General features: G+C 55.9%; 6 protein-coding genes across 6 annotated transcripts; 3 read left to right on the top strand and 3 right to left on the bottom strand.

Annotated features, from left to right (window-relative positions):
• Window positions 1-1,863: 1,863 nt before the first annotated feature.
• LTR77_000089 (uncharacterized protein) lies at window positions 1,864-3,600 on the top strand (the record flags this gene model as incomplete). The annotated part of the gene is made up of 1 exon (XM_064797357.1): window positions 1,864-3,600. The coding sequence occupies one exon, from the start codon at window positions 1,864-1,866 to the stop codon at window positions 3,598-3,600; it is 1,737 nt and encodes a 578-aa protein (XP_064663591.1).
• A 1,090-nt stretch (window positions 3,601-4,690) lies between these two features.
• On the bottom strand, window positions 4,691-5,485 carry LTR77_000090 (uncharacterized protein; the record flags this gene model as incomplete). The annotated part of the gene is made up of 2 exons (XM_064797358.1): window positions 4,691-5,436; window positions 5,479-5,485. The coding sequence occupies 2 exons, from the start codon at window positions 5,483-5,485 to the stop codon at window positions 4,691-4,693; spliced, it is 753 nt and encodes a 250-aa protein (XP_064663592.1).
• A 2,634-nt stretch (window positions 5,486-8,119) lies between these two features.
• Window positions 8,120-10,516, top strand: PRM1 (plasma membrane fusion protein prm1; the record flags this gene model as incomplete). Its single annotated transcript, XM_064797359.1, has 1 exon — window positions 8,120-10,516. One exon carries the CDS (start codon window positions 8,120-8,122, stop codon window positions 10,514-10,516), a length of 2,397 nt encoding a protein of 798 aa, XP_064663593.1.
• A 1,394-nt stretch (window positions 10,517-11,910) lies between these two features.
• On the bottom strand, window positions 11,911-12,804 carry LTR77_000092 (uncharacterized protein; the record flags this gene model as incomplete). Its single annotated transcript, XM_064797360.1, has 2 exons — window positions 11,911-12,501; window positions 12,568-12,804. 2 exons carry the CDS (start codon window positions 12,802-12,804, stop codon window positions 11,911-11,913), a joined length of 828 nt encoding a protein of 275 aa, XP_064663594.1.
• A 302-nt stretch (window positions 12,805-13,106) lies between these two features.
• On the bottom strand, window positions 13,107-13,932 carry LTR77_000093 (uncharacterized protein; the record flags this gene model as incomplete). Its single annotated transcript, XM_064797361.1, has 3 exons — window positions 13,107-13,298; window positions 13,355-13,625; window positions 13,691-13,932. The coding sequence occupies 3 exons, from the start codon at window positions 13,930-13,932 to the stop codon at window positions 13,107-13,109; spliced, it is 705 nt and encodes a 234-aa protein (XP_064663595.1).
• Window positions 13,933-14,973: 1,041 nt separating this feature from the next.
• LTR77_000094 (uncharacterized protein) lies at window positions 14,974-17,508 on the top strand (the record flags this gene model as incomplete). The annotated part of the gene is made up of 2 exons (XM_064797362.1): window positions 14,974-15,498; window positions 15,526-17,508. 2 exons carry the CDS (start codon window positions 14,974-14,976, stop codon window positions 17,506-17,508), a joined length of 2,508 nt encoding a protein of 835 aa, XP_064663596.1.
• Window positions 17,509-17,556: the final 48 nt, after the last annotated feature.

The raw sequence follows: 17,556 nt of genomic DNA on the forward strand, positions 1-17,556 counted from the left end.
AGTGATGCGGCTCCTTGGCCACATTGAACCCCACGGAACGTCTATGTCTTCGGTCCAGACTTTGTGCATTCAAGCACACAGCGGAGCTCGTTCTCGTGGTGGACCAAGTCAAAGAGAATGCTGCTGCCCCTCGAGCCAAAGATGCATCTATCCAACCCGGTTGAAGCAGTCGGGCTGGGGTAAAGACGAGCAGTCATGCAGCCACTATATTGACAGGCATGTCGTCTGGGAAGCCCGGGTACTGTACCACGTCAGCATCTAAGCCTTTCAAGACATGTCCCGATCCAGCCTTACAGTACTTCTGTCAGTGATGAAGATATCGACTAGCTGGCCAGCAGGCCAAACATGCCAGTGAGATTTCGCATTTCAGGGTTGAATAGGCTTGACGGGTGTACCACAACACCACAACACCACAACACCACAACACCAAAGATGTCGTCAAAATCTCGACAGAGCCTCGCAGACCACATCTCCCGCGCATCGACGCTCTCGAAGCACACAGGATGCACAACAGCACCATGCAGGAGGCTTCATCGCCAAGAGGCGACATCCAGCGACTTACCTAACTTCAAGCCACTGTACTACCTGTGGCTTGGCCAGATCCAGGACCAAGTTTGGTCGAGCCTCGTCGTGAGTATCCACACTACGGCCTTGTCCATGGGCAGCCTCGTAGCCTTGCTGCTTGTCGGCCAGAAGACCCAAATCCAATCTGTGGTGTCACCAGGTGGCTCAATACTTGGGTAGAGCAAGACGGCTCTGGCCTGCAGGACGCCAGACAACAAGCGATAACCCTGGGTGGACTTCTGAGTGTCTAATCTTCATCCAAGGTCCAGCCTTACAGTGGGACAGTTCTCGGGAGCCACAGCCTTGCAGGTTCTCCTTTGCCCACTGCATCCAGTCTTTAAGCCTCCCAGGGCTGTACTTAGCAGCTTTGCTTTGCTTGTATGACTCCCAGGTAGCCAGTGCGAGTGTAATACACGGTCTCCTATGGACGCATGTGTTAACACGGTGTAGATAGGGTATAGACACGATGTAAATCTAAAGACGGTTCTTTCACCAAAACGGTTGTCCAACACCAAATGCAAACGCCCGTTAGCGCCCGTGACTAGCGGCCAGCTCACTGCCAATGAGGTTCTGGATTGGATTTTGCAGGAACAACTTCGCCAACGACATTCTCCTCTCGACGACCTTACCACCGGCACCCATCATCACGCCTCTACCACCCATTACAAGCACGAGCACATCAGAGACGACAGACGCTTGTACGACTCTTCGAAATCATACCCAGTTGAAAAATCCTGAGCGGCGAAGCGCCGCCACCTCCTGGCCCAGTTCCTGGCAACATCATATACGAGCCTCTTTTACCTAACCAGGCCACAACGCTTGAACGCATTTACGGACCTCATCAGCGGCAGGTGATGCCTGCAAGGACGAGTTACAGTTATGCTCCCACCTTCGACGACGACGAAAGCTACCGTACTCGCCACTCTTGCAACCGAACAAAGGTAATCAGATTGGCCACCTCTTCTCCTTGTCTACTTTCCCTCGACCCAAGATACAATGGTCATTCTTCCTCGTCCTAATGTCCATGCTCCTTTGTCCAGCAAGACATTTCTTTGTTGCAGTGCTCATCTCTCATGTAAGACGCACAAAGACATCTCGAAGTATAGATTCTCGACATGTCTCAAAGCCTTCCCTCGACCCCCCAGCGCACAACTTTACTTGCAGTTGTACCACCCCGTCTTCATACTCACAAGCGGTTACAAGCTGGGCTTTGATAGCACACTTCAACGAACCAACACACTCCACGCAACAACGGCAAGTAATTACAACGCTCCCATCGCCGTGACTACTACCTCGACTATGACGAACAACTGCTTTCCGCCACCGACACTTGGCGTCAGGAACGATCCTGGCTCCTTCGAGTATTTCCGCAGCTACGATGCTCAAGCTGTTGACACCCCAGAAGAGCGCACAGCCAGACCCGGCTTCTGGAGACGCCTCTTCCACAGGAAGGCAGCCGCCCCGAAAGCCACGAAGACATCCAAAGCCGGCTTTTACATGCCTGACGAGCCAAAGAACTCACAGGCCGACCCTGCTCAGTCATTTGTGCGCTCTCGTCCCAACCTTTCGACAAACATGACTGACAACAGCAGCACCACAGTCCCTGACATTGCCGTGACTCGTCCTTCGATTAACGGCAAGAGGACTACCTACGGCATCCACAACTGGGCAGGCGAAGGGTCGCCTGCTGTATCTCACGAGAGCGTGCGCTTCTCACATCCAGCCGTCAATAGCGTTCGACCGATCACTCCAATGTCCATTTCTGTGGCTGACAAAGAAGACGCAGCCAGCTTCCGCTCCAGCCCTCCATCTGACGAAGACAGCCCGCCTTCGAGCAGGACTTCGTTGGTAGACGACAAGCATCTGCGTCCTACCCACGTCTGGCGCCACTCTAGTGCCTTCAACACTGCTGACGGCGAGAGGACCTCATACCATGACTTCAAGAATCGCCTTGACGGTCACAAGCCTCCTTCTTCCGGCCCGAAGCACGCTTCTGTTGAACCAGATACGATCCAGGTCGAGCCGAAGAAAGTGTCCGCAGCGCCACCTAGCCTGCAGTTCATCACCTCCGTCGGAGAGTTCACCATCGCAAATGAGCCAGTGTTCAGCGAGGATGCCGTCTTCGATGTCGATGAGCCGACGCACGTCGAGAAGAACCGTGAGAGCACTTTCAACAAGCTCAAGTCCGGAAATGCTGTCCCGGTCACAGAGACGCCGCATCCAGCCGTCTTGCTCCCAGCCCAATACCCGCAAGCTCTTTATCCAGGCCAGCGACCCTTTTCGCTCCCAACAACCACGGGCGAGAAGACACAATACACAGCCTACAAAGTCGCACCCACCATCGCCGCCGTGATGTCCGAAAAGGCTCAAGGCAAGCAACCAGCTGCCAACGTTCGCCCACCAACGCCAGACTTCGAGCCCATCCTGCCCGACCACCGCAGACACTACGCCCGCGTCGAGTCCGGCATCTTCGACGACCTCAACACCGCCGAACTTCTCAACAACCCACCACCACTGGCCGCCGCTCCTCCCAAGGCCAAGAACATCCCCCGCAGACAAACCCAGCTCAAACACGAGCCACAGCAAGCGACCAGTTCCACCACCCCCGGCCCATCCAAACCCCGAAAACAGTCGAAGCCTCTGCCCCCCACCCCGCACAAAATGAACTCGAACCGCTATCCCATGATCGACCCCGCCACCGCCCGGACCTACAGCGCAGAGCCACAATACCAGCGCCGCTCCGTCGACTGGCTAGAAGCGAAGTTCCGTCGTGAGCAGGCGGCCAAGACCGGCAAGAGTTCAGAGGTCGGGACGTCATCTGCCATTGGGAAAGAGGAGCAGGCGCCTGCGGCGCGACCGATGAGTGCTGGCACGTTGGATAAGATGATCCTGACGAATCTGCAGAAACAGTCTGTGGAATTGGAGAGGAAACAGGCGCACGATGAGAGGAAGCAGGCGGAGGTGGCTGCGCGGCTGCAGGAGAGGGCGAGGGCTAAGGAGATGGAGGCGAGGTTTGGGAAGGCGGTGGGGTTGTAAGACTAAAGTGTACTCTATTGCATGTACAACAAGTATGATTTAAGGGACGGGTTAGTTGTTAGGGGAGGTTTGCGTTTTGTCTGAGTAGATTTGTACTGAGACATGTAGGGAAATGGGATAATGTATAACGCATAATAGGTATGGAATGCAAGAATGTCTGCCCAACCAACGAAATTCAAGTATAAGAGATAGTGTGTCCAAAACTTTTCTGTCCATAATCGCAACGCCGTAACCAAGATTTAATCCCCCGAGGGGGCCTGCCGAGCGTGTCGTGCTGCCCGTCGTGATATAAATGACATCAAATCACAAGAGAAAGGAAACTCAACGCCTCTCCGTCCCTGTACCGTTGTTGAATCTGGCTGGGCACTGAGCAGTCGTATCGCTTGCCGTTCATGTGGGAAAGAGATGAGATGGTGCTGTGAGGTGCTGGGAAATGGTGAAGGTGTTGCATGGTGTGGATGTGATGATGATGATCGCCTTCGTCGCAGCCGTGGAATCGTGTTGTGGTGGACTGAGGTCGTGGTTGTGTGGTGTCGTGGTAATACTTGCGAGTCTTCCTGGCCATCACAGTTGGGGTCGGAGGAGGAGATGGCGTTGAAGGTCCGGCTTCGAACAAGAAATGAGCGCCCATCGGAGACGCCCCCACGTCGGGCAGTGTAAGGAAACTCTCGAACTGCAACTTACCGGTCATGCCATGAAGTAGCGCCAGCATCTGCATTTTGCGCTGCCAAGGCTCCGCGCCTTCGAGATAGTGATGCCGTCGAGCGCACTACTTGTAGAGGGTCCCCATCACCTTCTCTGGATGCATCGTGAGCGTTGTTGAATCGCCCACAGCTGTCAGGAAGGGCGGGAGGCGATGGAGGACTTCGGATCTGCTGCGTGGAGTCGCAGCAGGAGGCGGAGGGTGAAATTGAGGTTGTGCAGGTAGAGGCCGAGGTGGAGGTAGATGAAGATGTGGAGATCTTCGTCGAGCTGTGGCGGAGATGCGAAGGTGTCTTAGATGTCCAAGGTCGGTGTCGTGGATTGGTGTCGTGTGTCGTCTCGAAATGTCGTCCCGCAGTGTAGTATAGTCGCCATGCTCTCGGAGCCTTCACTCCAGAAACTGATCCTGCGGATCCAACAACCCCATAATCTCACCCCCCAGCACCACCTCCGCCTCTTTCTCGCTAAACTCCAACTCCCCCACCACATGCCCGCGCATCCAAATCTCCACCTCCCCGGGCAGCGGGAACAAGAAGTCGTCAAAAGGCCACTGTATAATAATCGCCTTGTGCTGCCAGTTCACCGTCTCGTTTCCTGGAACTCTTGGCGCGCCGGGGAACCTGCCGTGCAAGCGATCAGTGGAGATGCGGTCGTCGCCTTCGTACTTCATCTCCGATTTGGTGGGCCAGGGGGCTTCTTCTTGCTTGCCGAGCTTGAACTGCGGGCAGAAGACTGTGGGGAGTGAGAGAACGTTGCTGTGCGCCGTGGTGAAGCTTTTGCCGTCGAGGGGGCGGCGGATTGGCGGAGGTGGGATAGGGAAGGGGTCGCCGTCTTGGGCAGCGATGCTGGATTCGAGCTGGAGCAGGGCTGCGGTGGCTTTGTGGCGGGCTTCACGGTCCTTGCCGGCGGCCCAGTCACGATGGTGCTGGGCGAGGTCGAAGTTGAAGGACCAGAATGGACTATTCTTGCAGATGCGGCGACGAGATCGGTTGAGAGCTTGCTTTTCCTGGTTGGCTTTGATGTTGGGGTTGACCCATTGGCGGGATGGGTGGATCATGGGCGGTGCTCTCGCCTGCATGATGCTGACTGCCGTTGGTTGTTGCTGACTGGTGCTGATTGGTGGAAGGGTGGAATCTGTAACGCACTGTCAATGTCGTCTGGGAGGTTTGCGCATACTTGCCATGTTGAGCTCAGGGCGTGTGAATGTACACATGCTTTGCGATGCCGGACCATACCTTTATTGCGGCAACGTAGCGAACGTGCAATCATGTGCGACCGGCGACGCACGGAGTATCGCCAGCGCACAGCGTTGGAACAAAGGACAAAAACAGAAGAGGGTGCTGACCTTGTGTTGTGTCGTAGTCGAAGCACAACGGGGGCGCTACTTCCCCGCGGCTTCTGGTTTATATGTGAGTGTCGTGGGAGTAGATCCTCTTGTAACACCGGCTGGACCAGACGCCTCCTTCGCCTAAGTGTTGATCCTTCAGTTCTTGATACTACGCAAATCAGCCTTGTCGACTCATGGCGGAGTAATTGCGCCCGGAGCAGCATCCAAAATAGATTGTACTGGCATCTCTTACACTGCTCAATGGGGTTTAGCCTTAGGTTTCCGGTTGAGGCCGTTTGCTATTGTCCGCTCAGGCGCCTACCCCGCTAGTGGCGGTAGGCTGTCGTCGCGGGATGTTGTCGTCTGTTCTTGTCGCCTAAGGGAGCCTGGAGCTGTAGAACTGGAGTACGGGTGGTGTAGGTCGAGATGGTCGTGGTACGGAGGAGGCAGGTAGATGTCGTGGTAGCTGTGAAAAGTCCTGTCAATATTGGTGTGCTTGAGGTGAAAGCAGGCGCTCCGCCGCGGCATATCTGCGGGCCGGCAACGGCGGTATACATACCACGTGAAGCCTGGGCCGATGGCTCTTCCGAAATGTCGCTGGAGCTGTGGTCTGATGGACGGGTGGAGGTGATAGGACCAGGTCCGACGATTGCCGGCGGTGGTAGTCTTCTGGCTGTGGCCAGCAAGGTAGTTGTTATTGAAAGACCGACTTAGGATATGTCCACGCTCTTAATTTCATGGTCTTGCCAGTGTCGCTGGATAGAAGGTGGTATAGCAGAGTGGGCCGGTAGTGCTGAGAAGTATGTGAAGGGGCAGATTGCGCCCGGAAAGTCGAGAGGTTTGTGAAGGAGTGGTTGTCTTGGAAGAGAGAGAGATAGGCTTAAGTAGTGGACGAGTGAATCAGAAGGATAGCGACCGAATATCTACCGCCGGCAAGATGTGCTGAGCTACTGGTCGAGAGAGGAGGTGCCGACAGCGGCGACGTTCGTGTTCGATCAGTATCGAGGGTGGTGCTTGTGAAGAGAATGATGATGGTTTTAGTGAGATTGATTTGAGACCAACATCACCAAGAGAAAGACTGACGGGGAAGCGGAATGTGGAGGATGGCTAGCTTCCTCTTGTAGATGGTGTCTCAATGGGTTAGGGAAGAAAGGGAACAGCCAGCCTACCGCTCATGCACTGCTTTCGCCGCCACTAGGCGCGCTGGGCGGATATTGTGCTTTGGATTGCGCGTTGGTAGCAAGGCCGTTGGCCGTGTCCAGCGGATCGTGCGTAGCTCATACTGGAGGTCTGGCCCGCAGCAATAAGTCGACATGGTGCTCTCGTCTGAAGATTTTCTGGTCGTCCGCGTGTGTTCTACCGTGTTGTTGTCGTGCGTTGCTGGGGTGAGCAGACTGGGAGGTGTCGTGGTGTCGTCGGCAGGAATGAGGTAGGCGGCAGCGAATGGACGTTGTTTGCGATAGGGGACAGCGACGACGACAGAGAAGTATGTTTATGGTTGTGAGATGAAGTCGCTCAGAGAAGGGATGACGTTGGAATACAGAGATGGATGTGGCGCCTCCACGCGAGAAGTGGGGCCGTGTCAGCCACATGAATCTGCCCTTTAAAACCTGCTTCCGTCTCGTCTCTTGAAGATGGGCGTCCCTCCCTCTCTCGCCCTGGCGAGGGCGCGGAGGGCGTCCATCCACCCCATCGACCACGCCAGACCAAGCGGAACCCTACGACCGCCATCCGGGCGCGCTGGCACGGCGGAGATGGAGACGGCGGCCGTCTCCCAGCGCTTGGCGACCAACTCAGCGTGCGACGATCACTCTACCACGCCAGACTGGTCGCTGAGTACGAAGAGCATCCGCCGTCTCCGTCTTCGACCTCCCGCGACGGCGCCCATGCATTTTTAGCAGTCGGCCGGTCAGTGGCCTGCAGCGACTGCAATGCAAGAATGCGGCGCGTACAGCGCGCTCGGACGCCTCACCTTCGACCTCTCTCAGATCAGCCGAGCCATGTGGTTGGCTGCGCGGCTACGAAACGCCTTCTCGAACGATATGCCTCTGTTTCAGACCATCATCTTCCGTGGTCGCATGACCGGCCATACCACGATTAACATGGTACGTGGTCTTTGCTTGGTCTTCATAATGCCGGCCTGCTATTGTCGAGCTTTTCATTGTTCAACCGCGCCCACCCGCGCCGACTTCACTTCATCCTCCGCAGCATGCACGACGTGACGAGTCTCATTGTGTCTTATTGATACCCCATTGCACACTCGAATGATGCATTCACCAAAATAATCATAATGCTGGCCCACAAGACTCACGACACCTTCCGACACGTGCTGTGACCGACCACACTTCTTCCCTTTCATAACAAAGAGCTTCTTTCCTTCGAGCGCGCTACGTCACGAGATCGCCCTGGCTGGCGACCATTACGATATAGACACACTTACTGAACATCGATATCAGGCATATCACGACTTTCACACCGCGCGCCGCCACCATGGCCTCCCCAGAGAACCAACAGCAAAACCATGCTCCCGAACCTCCTTTCCCTTCCGCTGGCGACCATGAGATGCGTGACTACTACGCCGCGCAGGACGCACCACGACCTCCGCCACAACAAGAACCATACCTGACACCGTACCTCGGTCTTCGAGCTAGACTCTCGCAGGTCTGGATCAACCGGTGGACTGTACTACTTTTACTCGTACTAATTCGGACTCTACTCGCAATCGCGAGCCTGGACGACAACCTCGGACAAGCGCGCGAGAAAGCGCTCGGCGCTTGCTCTTCCGTCGAAGATGTGGGCTCGGCGATGGCTTCCATGCCATACTACATGTCGCAGGGCGTCAACGAGCTCTCGGCGCAAGGCATCGAGAAAGCCATCAACGGACTGATGGAGATGCTCATTATGACTATCACTGGAGTCGAAGAAATTGTTGTCTTCATCATCAACTTACTGACTCAGACGTACATCTGCTTGATTACGTTTGCGGTCGGCGGCAGTTTGCATGCAGCGATCGCTATTGCCGAAGATGTTGGCAGCTTTCTTAACTCGACGGTGAAGGATGTTGGCGATGACCTGGGTGATGCCGCTTTGGACTTTCAAAAAGCCATGAACGGCTTCATCTCGGATCTCGACAACATTGGCGACTTTCTCACTGGTGATGATTCAGACCCGCCAAAGCTGGACCTTACCAATGAGATCAAGAAGCTTGATAGGCTGCAGCTTCCACCTGACTACGACAAGGAGCTGCGCCAGCTCGACAAGAACATCCCAACGTTCGCCGAAGTCAACAACTTCACCAAGAACGCCATCAGGTGGCCATTCGAAGAAGTGAAGCAGCTGCTGAACAAGAGCTTGCCCAAGTACACCATGGACCGAGCTCTCTTCCCAGTCCCGCAGAAAGAGAAACTCACTTTCTGCTCGGACGACAACGGCATCAGCGACTTCTTCGACGACCTGGTCAAGATAGAGCTTCTTGCCAAGAAGATCTTTCTAGTGACACTGGTGGTGTTGGCTATCCTCTGCATCGTACCCATGGCTTGGCGAGAAATCCGGCGGTTCAAGATGGAGCAAGAACGGGCTCGCTTGATCAAGAGCGATGCCTTTGACCCTATGGACGCCGTCTATATTGCTTCACGGCCTTACACCTCCACCGCCGGACTCAAGCTCGCAGACAACTTCAAGTCGCGCCGACGACAGACTCTTGTACGCTGGAGCATCGCGTACGCGACCACGGTGCCTGCTCTCTTCATTCTATCCTTAGCATTGGCCGGCCTTTTGGCCTGTTTATGTCAATATATCTTGCTTCGGACGATCGAGAAAGAGGTACCCAAGCTTGAGAACCAAGTCATTGGCTTTGCGGACAAAGTCGTTAACCACCTCAACAACGCGAGCGAGCAGTGGGCCACCGGTACCAACAGCATCATCACGGATACGAGCGACAGTATCAACCATGATGTCTTTGGTTGGGTGAACACCACGACCACGGCAGTCAACGACACGCTGAATGTCTTTGTTGACGGCGTCATGGACGTCCTCAACACCACGTTTGGCGGCACGATACTGTACGATCCCGTGCTTGAAGTTCTGAACTGCTTGGTGCTGTTGAAGATTACCGGTATTGAGAGCGGTTTGACCTGGATAAGTGAGCATGCTCACGTCGACTTCCCGCTTCATCCGAACAACACCTTCTCGCTTGGAACGATCGACAAGGTGTCCGGTTCGGAGGCGGATATTTTGGCAGCGGGACCTGACAGCGGTGCAGCCGATGCTATCACCGGCGCCATGTACCACGTCATCCACGCTTTGGAGAGCGCCATCCGACAAGAAGCGATTATATCAACTTGCGTACTGTTGATATGGGTCATCATCGCTTTGATCGGTATCTTCAGAGCGCTCTTCGTCTTCTTCAAGGGTGGCGATGAAGGTGTCTACACCGGCCGCTCTCCGCATGCGAACTTTGGCTGGGGTGAAAACCACGACACGACTGATCGCAGCATTCGATCTTTCGACAAGTACGAGATGAACGATCTGCAACGTGTGCCGACCTACGAGCAAGCCACCGCCAATCCTGGCGACAATACGGCAAACAAGTTCAACGGCCAGTCGTACACCCTCACGCCGCTCCCACTGCCAACCTTCGAAGTCCAAACCGCCACCTCGCCCATCCTCAACACCGGCTTCCGCTCGCCAAACGAGAAGCTGGGCAACGTGCCCGGCCAACACGTCGACGCCGCCATCCGCCGCCCCACCCACGTCCGTGCCTCCAGCCACGGCGACTACGCCGTCTCCTCCCCACAGACGGCCCACCCGGACAACCCATTCACGAATCCGAATTACCTACAGCCCACCACCAATAAACCCAATCCATTCGCCGACCCCGCCCGTTGAGACGGCACTGTCATGAGTGCCGGTTCTCAGTCCGACACCTTGACCTTTCCACGCCGGCTTGGCCACCGGTGCGCTCTGCGTCATCCCGTCGGATTATTCGAGCGGTTGCGTTCGGCGACTGCGAATCGAGACTTTAAACATGCTCAGACCGGACGATGTCAGCGTCCTTCTACTGAGCATCCTGCTGCGCACCATTTTGCGCGCGGATCCGGTAGACGCATCACGCAGCTCCTCCCGAGCTGGCATTTGCGCAAAACTGTTGTTTCTTTTGTGCGCGTTCTAGCGTTGTGCTCTGCTTCCTGCTTGCTGAGCGAACGGAAACCCTTTGTGGCTCCCCTGGACCTCTTTCCCCGTTGGAATGCGCTGCGAACGCGCGGTACGGGTTCATGATACCTGGACTTCTAACTCTGGACGAACATGCACCCACCTCCACCGCCCCTTCACCGCGGTATCCGACGAAGCGAAGAAAGAGCGAAAAGACGGAGCTCTCAGCGATGAAATTTCCCGGTATCGTCACGGCACTCCCCCGACCCCCTCCATCCCGCTCCTCTGTCCCGCCTTCCTCCCGCAGGAGCAGAAACCGCCGCCTCTCCACCCCTTTCCCACCTGGCGTCGCGCGTTGAGCGAAGCGCGTGAGTTGTGTCGTCGTGTCTGGTACTCGTCTGCCCCCGCTTGATCGTCACGTGCGGCTTTGCCCTGGACGCTTCCTGCGTGCGTAGACGAGATGCAGACACTTCCACTCCCCACGCCTTCAATCCGCCCCACGCTCGGTCGAAAAGGGGACATTGGCAGCGAAGCACTGCCCCTGCAGCGAGGAAATGGGATCATCGAGCCGGACATTTGGTGCCATATACGAGGCGTATGGCACGAGTCGTGCTTCATCCTAGGAGAAAAGCGTGGCTTGGGTATGGTCTGCTCATTTAATTCGCTCGACGAATTTGCTCCTTGCGGTTATCCCCTGACCTAACTTTCTGTGTCGGGTGCGAGAGCGCGGAGCGATTGTCTTGAGCTGAGATTCTGGTAACGAGCGTTATCAAGTCGATGTTCGCCTTTCCCTCTCTGACAGGGTCTGGCTGAACTCCTTAAGAATGAAGAGGATTGTTGCTTGTGTTTGGTTTTTGTGCTCTTTTGTACATAGAGCGTGTGTTGTATCCCTCTCCTCTGGAGTTGGGTTGGTTCGGCTTCTTCGAGAAGCAATCTGGGGAGCTGATGTCGAGATGATGATGGAGGATGAGGTGGTTGGTTATTCGTCTGGTGTGGACGGTGGAGACAAGTTAAAAACAGGGAGTCAGAGGCTGTACGTAGCTGGCAACCCATTTGCTCCCACTTCTTTGACCTGTGCCGTCTTGTTCATGCTGAAAGTAGTGCGCGTTGCACGACTCTGTCGGTTCAGGTCAAAACACCGTCCCCCTCACCTGCGCCACTTCACCCACATTAATATCCCTCATCATCAACGTCCAAACAATCCCCAACCCCATAAATTCCGTCCCCGCCGCCAGCATCCTCGTCTGCGCATACCCATACGCCTCCTGGATCGCCAGCCGCACCTTCGTCCCCACCGCATACGAAAGCTGCTTATCCAACCCCTCATAAATCGCCTGCAAATCCCCCCTCGCCGAAGGCGGAAGTTTCCTCACCAGCGCCCCACGAAAAGTATTCGTCCAGATCCCGCCCGAGATCGTTGCGCCCAGCGCATCCCCAACCGTGCCTACGACGTACAGCAGGGAAAGCGCGGCAGCGACGTGTTGGTGGTCGACGGCGGCGAGGTCGGCGACTTGGAACACGATGACGAAGATGCTGCCGCCGACGGAGATGAGGACTTGCGTGAAGACGAGGTAGCCGACGGATTGGTCGGGCCGGCGGAAGTAGATCATCAGGCCTTGGGCGAGGATGTAGAGGGGGACGGCGAGGTAGAGGAGCCATTTGAAGTGGTTCGTGCGGCGGATGGAGTAGCCGACTAGGAAGAGGAGGAGGTTGGAGACGACCTATGGTGTTGTTAGCGGGAGTTTTCTTCTCCCGGGAGTAATATGATGTATCGACGGTTGACGTACGTCTGAAGCATTACCAACGTAGCCGGCTTCGGAGATGGAGAGGTTGTTGACGACTTGCAGGAAGGAACTGAAGTAGTTGGCCCAGCAGTAGTAAGCGACCTGATACGTTGCATCCAACAGACAAGCGCCGACCACCGTCCGGTCTGAGAGGAAGGTGAAGTTGATCATTGGGACTGGCGCCACGAGCCACTCGAAGATGCCGAAGCCGAGCAGTAAGACGAAGCCGACGACGAGCATGGCGATTATGTAGTCTGTTGCCCATCCATTGGGCGCGGTGGTGGCGATGGTGAATGGAAGGAGGAACACCGTCAATCCGGCCGAGAGGAGGAGGACACCGAGCACTGTCGGGGATTAGGTGCTGACCTGAGATCGGTGAGATGCAACTCACAGTCAAACTGCAGGCAGTAATGCCACACATTCTCCACAAACGAACGGCCACTCCGTATGCTGGTGTCAGCGACCTGCTTCTGAGCCTTTCGCAGATTCAACTTCAGTATGAAGAAAAGCGGCGCAGCAACGACAGGGAAGACGATCGCAAATCAGCCGAACGCCCAACGCCAGCTGATATCGTTGTAGAACTGTTCCGACGCTTTGGCGCCGGCAAACGCTGTAATAATGTACGGCGAAGATGTGAATGCGTATGCAATACCTCGATTTCGCAAGGTCGAGATGTCGGCGGTGACCACGTCGACGCAATAGGTCATACCGCCTGTACCGATGTTCCAGAAAACCTACCCTCTCATCGTTAGCAAGCATCGAGATCGTGTTGCGAGCAGCATGAGCGTACGTAGGCGGCACAGAACATCGAGAGGCCGTTGCAGGTAGCCATCAGGATCAGGCCTATGGTGGCAGCAGCCACCATTATGGCGAAGCCTTCTGCTCGTCCCCAGACGTCCAGCGTCTTCGCCAGAGGAATGTACATTGCAGCCGTCATTGCGTTCGAGACGATGTAGATGACGTTGAGCAGGGAGTGCGAGCTGTACGAGCTAGTGACGAAAGGGACCAAATTGTACAGGATGGAGGAGGAGAAGTAGTTGACGAAGTAGAGAAGCCAGATACTTTGGGAACAAAGATGTCAGTATATCGCTTGCATCCTCGAGCGGTACAAGGAAAGAGGACTTACTTAACGAAGACAGCAATCAGGGATGCTCGAGACCAGGTCTGCGTTACCAGCTCGACATTCTGCACACCTCGTTGCAGGCCTTGATCGATGACTTGAGGCTTGTCTTGGTCATCGTACGTTGCAGGAGTCTCCAGGACAGTAGCTGTCTTCGTGTCGTTATTCTGCACCAACTCGATTGACGTTGTTGTATCGGCTGTGGTTGATCGAGTGAACGCGGGTCGGAATCTGCTGAAGCCATCCATGATAGACGCAGTAGACCAATGGAAGGACTTGACAAGAATTCAACGAGATTCAAAGCTAGAGGGATTCCATTGCACCGCAATGAGAGCTTATATGCCCCGACACAGTAGTGGTGGGTCCTCCAGCAGGGGACCCATATTGCCCAGTCAGAATTTGCATCTGATAAAAAAAAGATAAGATCCTTCCGAAGTCGGCCGAGGACTCAGCTCGCTTGTTCAGTCTGGTTCAGGCTTCAGTGGATGCTTTTGCAGCAGCCACGAAGCTTGTGTGGCCGGGAGAAGTCCGGTCTCCTGATGGCCTGATGGAAAGCAGGCGTTCATTCGTCTGCCGGGGAGGACCGGTCGTGCATCGTCTCAATAGTGCTTGCAATGGCCCTGTCTCGTCTCGCTGGGAGACATGACTCGTCCTGGGTCGGGACAGTAAGCCTCAACCGACGGTCCGCAGCATTGATGGGAAAAATGAGGCCCGGAAGCATTCGAGACAGCGCGAGAGCAGTCGCTCAGATCAATGAGCCTTGTTTCCGGTGTTCAGACGTGGAAATGCATCGACTGCTGGACACCTCGAGAGGCGTGCGCTCGGCCGCTTCCCCCAACCTCCCGCCGTGAGCCACCTCATAGTTCCAGACGGCGCCAGGACCGTATCGCATAGCTTGCTGACTGACGCGGCATCGCTAGAGTTTTCCACGCAGTGCCAGTGAAAAGGTACGGTAGTAGTGAGGTAGATGCGGAAGCATTGGACGAGAAGTCGGCTGGAAGAACGGCGACTAGCGGCTGTCTGCATATCCATGAACCAAACTTTCGGTTTCCTTGGCGCGATGTCTCAGCCCTACGTGGACGGGGGTTGTCGCGCGGCTTTGACGACCCAGACCCGAAACCCTCTTCATCATTACAACCACTCTCCTTTGCCTTCATATCTCTATACGACCTGTCTGCTGCTGCATAGTATATGTGCGGATGGCGCGTTGTCTACGCGACACAGCCACGGTAATATCCGGGTAGCTGCGCCCACCTGACCACTCAGTATCACTCCGAAGTATCACAACGATGGATCAAAGCAACCTTCCACCGCTCCGGCCGCCGCCGAGACCACACTCACCCTCGGGTCACAGGTCCAACCGGTCTCAGTCATCGCTGTCACAGTCCTCAGTGCGCAGCGAATCCAGTCTTTCCACTACTTCCAACGAGTCCAGCCAACTTCCACCCCCGCCGCGATATCCACAGCAAGGGACGGCCAGGCCATCAACAGCGAGCGGGCCAGCGCCTTCGCACAATGCGACTTCCGCGCTGCAGACCGGATACCGCCAACAGATTAGGACCTCCGTGGACGGCGGTCTCCGAGCCACTTCGCCAGCCATGCCGCAACAGTCAATCGGCCACCGTGCGCGGCAGCACAGCCAAGGCTTCTTCGAGCCATCTTTACCGCATAGTACTGCGAACAGCGCTGGCCTGACGGCTTCGCAGATAGCGGCGCAAGCAGCGATGCATCACATTTCGCCACCTCCTGGACTTAATGAGCGCAAGCGATCCCATCCAGGACTGTCGCCTATCAATACCGCGCAGCCCGCCATCGTACGAAGGCAGCCCAGTGATACACAGAGCCCACAAGTCGCGTCGGCTGGTGGACTCCCGTACTCGAATGGCACGCTTGGTGGAAATAAGTTGGCGGCTACGAGCGCGGCCAATGCTGCTTTTCCCAATGGTCGTAGTCCTCTGCCATCGCCTGGTATACCAGCGTCGCAGGCAATGCCGCCTCCGCCCCTCCCGTCGGAGCGGGAGCCAAAGGCGAAGAGCTCGAAGATGAAGCTGTTCTCAAAGCCGAAGAGTATCGGGCTGTCAAAGGAGAAGGAGAGCAAAGTTCAGCCTAGCATACCGTCTCCTGGAAAGGGCAGTCTCAACCCGTTACTCAGAAGTGGCTTTGCGAACCAATCTACGACAAGTCTCGCAGATCCAGGATCGAGCGGGAACTCGATCTATTCTTCTGCTAATGCTTCAACTTCGACGCTGGTGCCCGCTGGAAACGAAAAGGAGAAACGACATCACTTCTTGTCACGGCAGAAGAACAAGTTAAAAGATGAGCCGCCTCCACTACCTTTATCATCGGCGCATTCGAATTCGCAAGCAACGAATCCCGACAAGCCGCAGCCTTTATACTCTTTTACGCCTGACTCGCCGGGCACCAGCTCCTTCGCGAAATCCATGTCTGGCTTTGACCTACGGCATGGCGCCAAAGTACTACGAGAAAGGAAGGCAGAGAAAGCAGCAGCGAAGCTGGATCTTGCGCCAGTAACTTCGAATACTTCAGCCAGTGGTGTGAGCGATCAATTTGGACCAGCCAGCTACGTGTCCGAGATGGTTGGCACGCCATCTGTGAACCCTGTTGGCGGCTTCGCGTTTCCTAATGACACTTTGCCGCCTATATCGGCTCAGCAGTTCTCTAACATTGGCGTTTCCATGGGCATACACGGCATTGGGCCTGACGATGCATGGCCGCTGATAAAAGCTCGATTGCTAAACTTATTCTCTGGCGAAGAGGTCAGGACGCCTATCGAAGACTTCAACACATTAGTGGGCGTCCATATCAGGCGCTGTGTCCAGCGAAAGTCACCCGTCGTGGTCGTCGAAGATCTACGAGAACTGTTGGAAACGGGCTTTGGCAGCTTGGCACAGACCTTGCGAGGTGTCGCAGATGATCGCTTGGTGACGAAGCTTGTCGAGATGTGGATCGGAGTTTATGGCTCCATCCTACCGTTCCTGCAGGCAGTCTTCCTCCCAATGGACCTGGAGTTCCGCGGTCGTGGTATCATCATGAGCGTCACAGAAGCCCAGGAGTTCTGGGGCGCTATGCCTGAAACTCTCAAATCTGACGAACGACCAAGTTCTTCCGGCGGTACGATGCGCATGCCCAGCTTAGGCGAAGAGCTGGATGTTAAGCGCATCACGCTCATTGCCTTCCGAGACGCAGTCATTCTACCCCGACACGATAGCTTGATGGCGATCTTCAGCCGGTTATCTCTGGACAGCATCAACGCCTCCACCTCCCCCGACCCCAGCGCCGCTGGCCGGCAACACGCCCGCTCCGACCCCGCCATCACAGGCGCCGAACGCCCCGGTACAGCAGGCAGTCTCAGCCCCCACATGAGCAGTTTCAACTCCCAAGGCTCCACCCTCCTCGACGCCGCCAGCAGCTCCTCCGGCGGCGCAATGAGCGCAGCGAGCCGAAGCAGGGCCACTTCCAACACCTCCGCCGGCTCCTTCGGCACCAGCATGCCGCACATTACATCCCCCCTTACCGCCGGCGGTGGGCCTGGGTCATTCAGCAGCACGCCGCAACAACCGCCGCAATCTCCTCTCCCGTCTGCGGACCCGACGCAGATTACCGACACGGTGGCGCGGATGCTGCAGTGTCTGTATGTGCTTGCGAGTTGTCAGACGGGGGACACGGGGCAAGGGGTTGTGGAGCGGTTGACACGGGCGCTGAAGTACAATTGGCTTTCTAGGGGCAGGACAGGCAGGGATCGGCGGGGGTTTGTGGGTGTGAAGAGGCCTACTGGGGGGAGGGTTGGTTTGGTTGGGGCGTGAGGAGGGTGGTTGATGAATGGGTGATGATTGGATTGGAGATTCCTGTTG

Source organism: Saxophila tyrrhenica (assembly GCF_035928015.1).
Source record: "Saxophila tyrrhenica strain CCFEE 5935 chromosome Unknown scaffold_1, whole genome shotgun sequence".
NCBI classification, from domain to species: domain Eukaryota; kingdom Fungi; phylum Ascomycota; class Dothideomycetes; order Mycosphaerellales; family Extremaceae; genus Saxophila; species Saxophila tyrrhenica.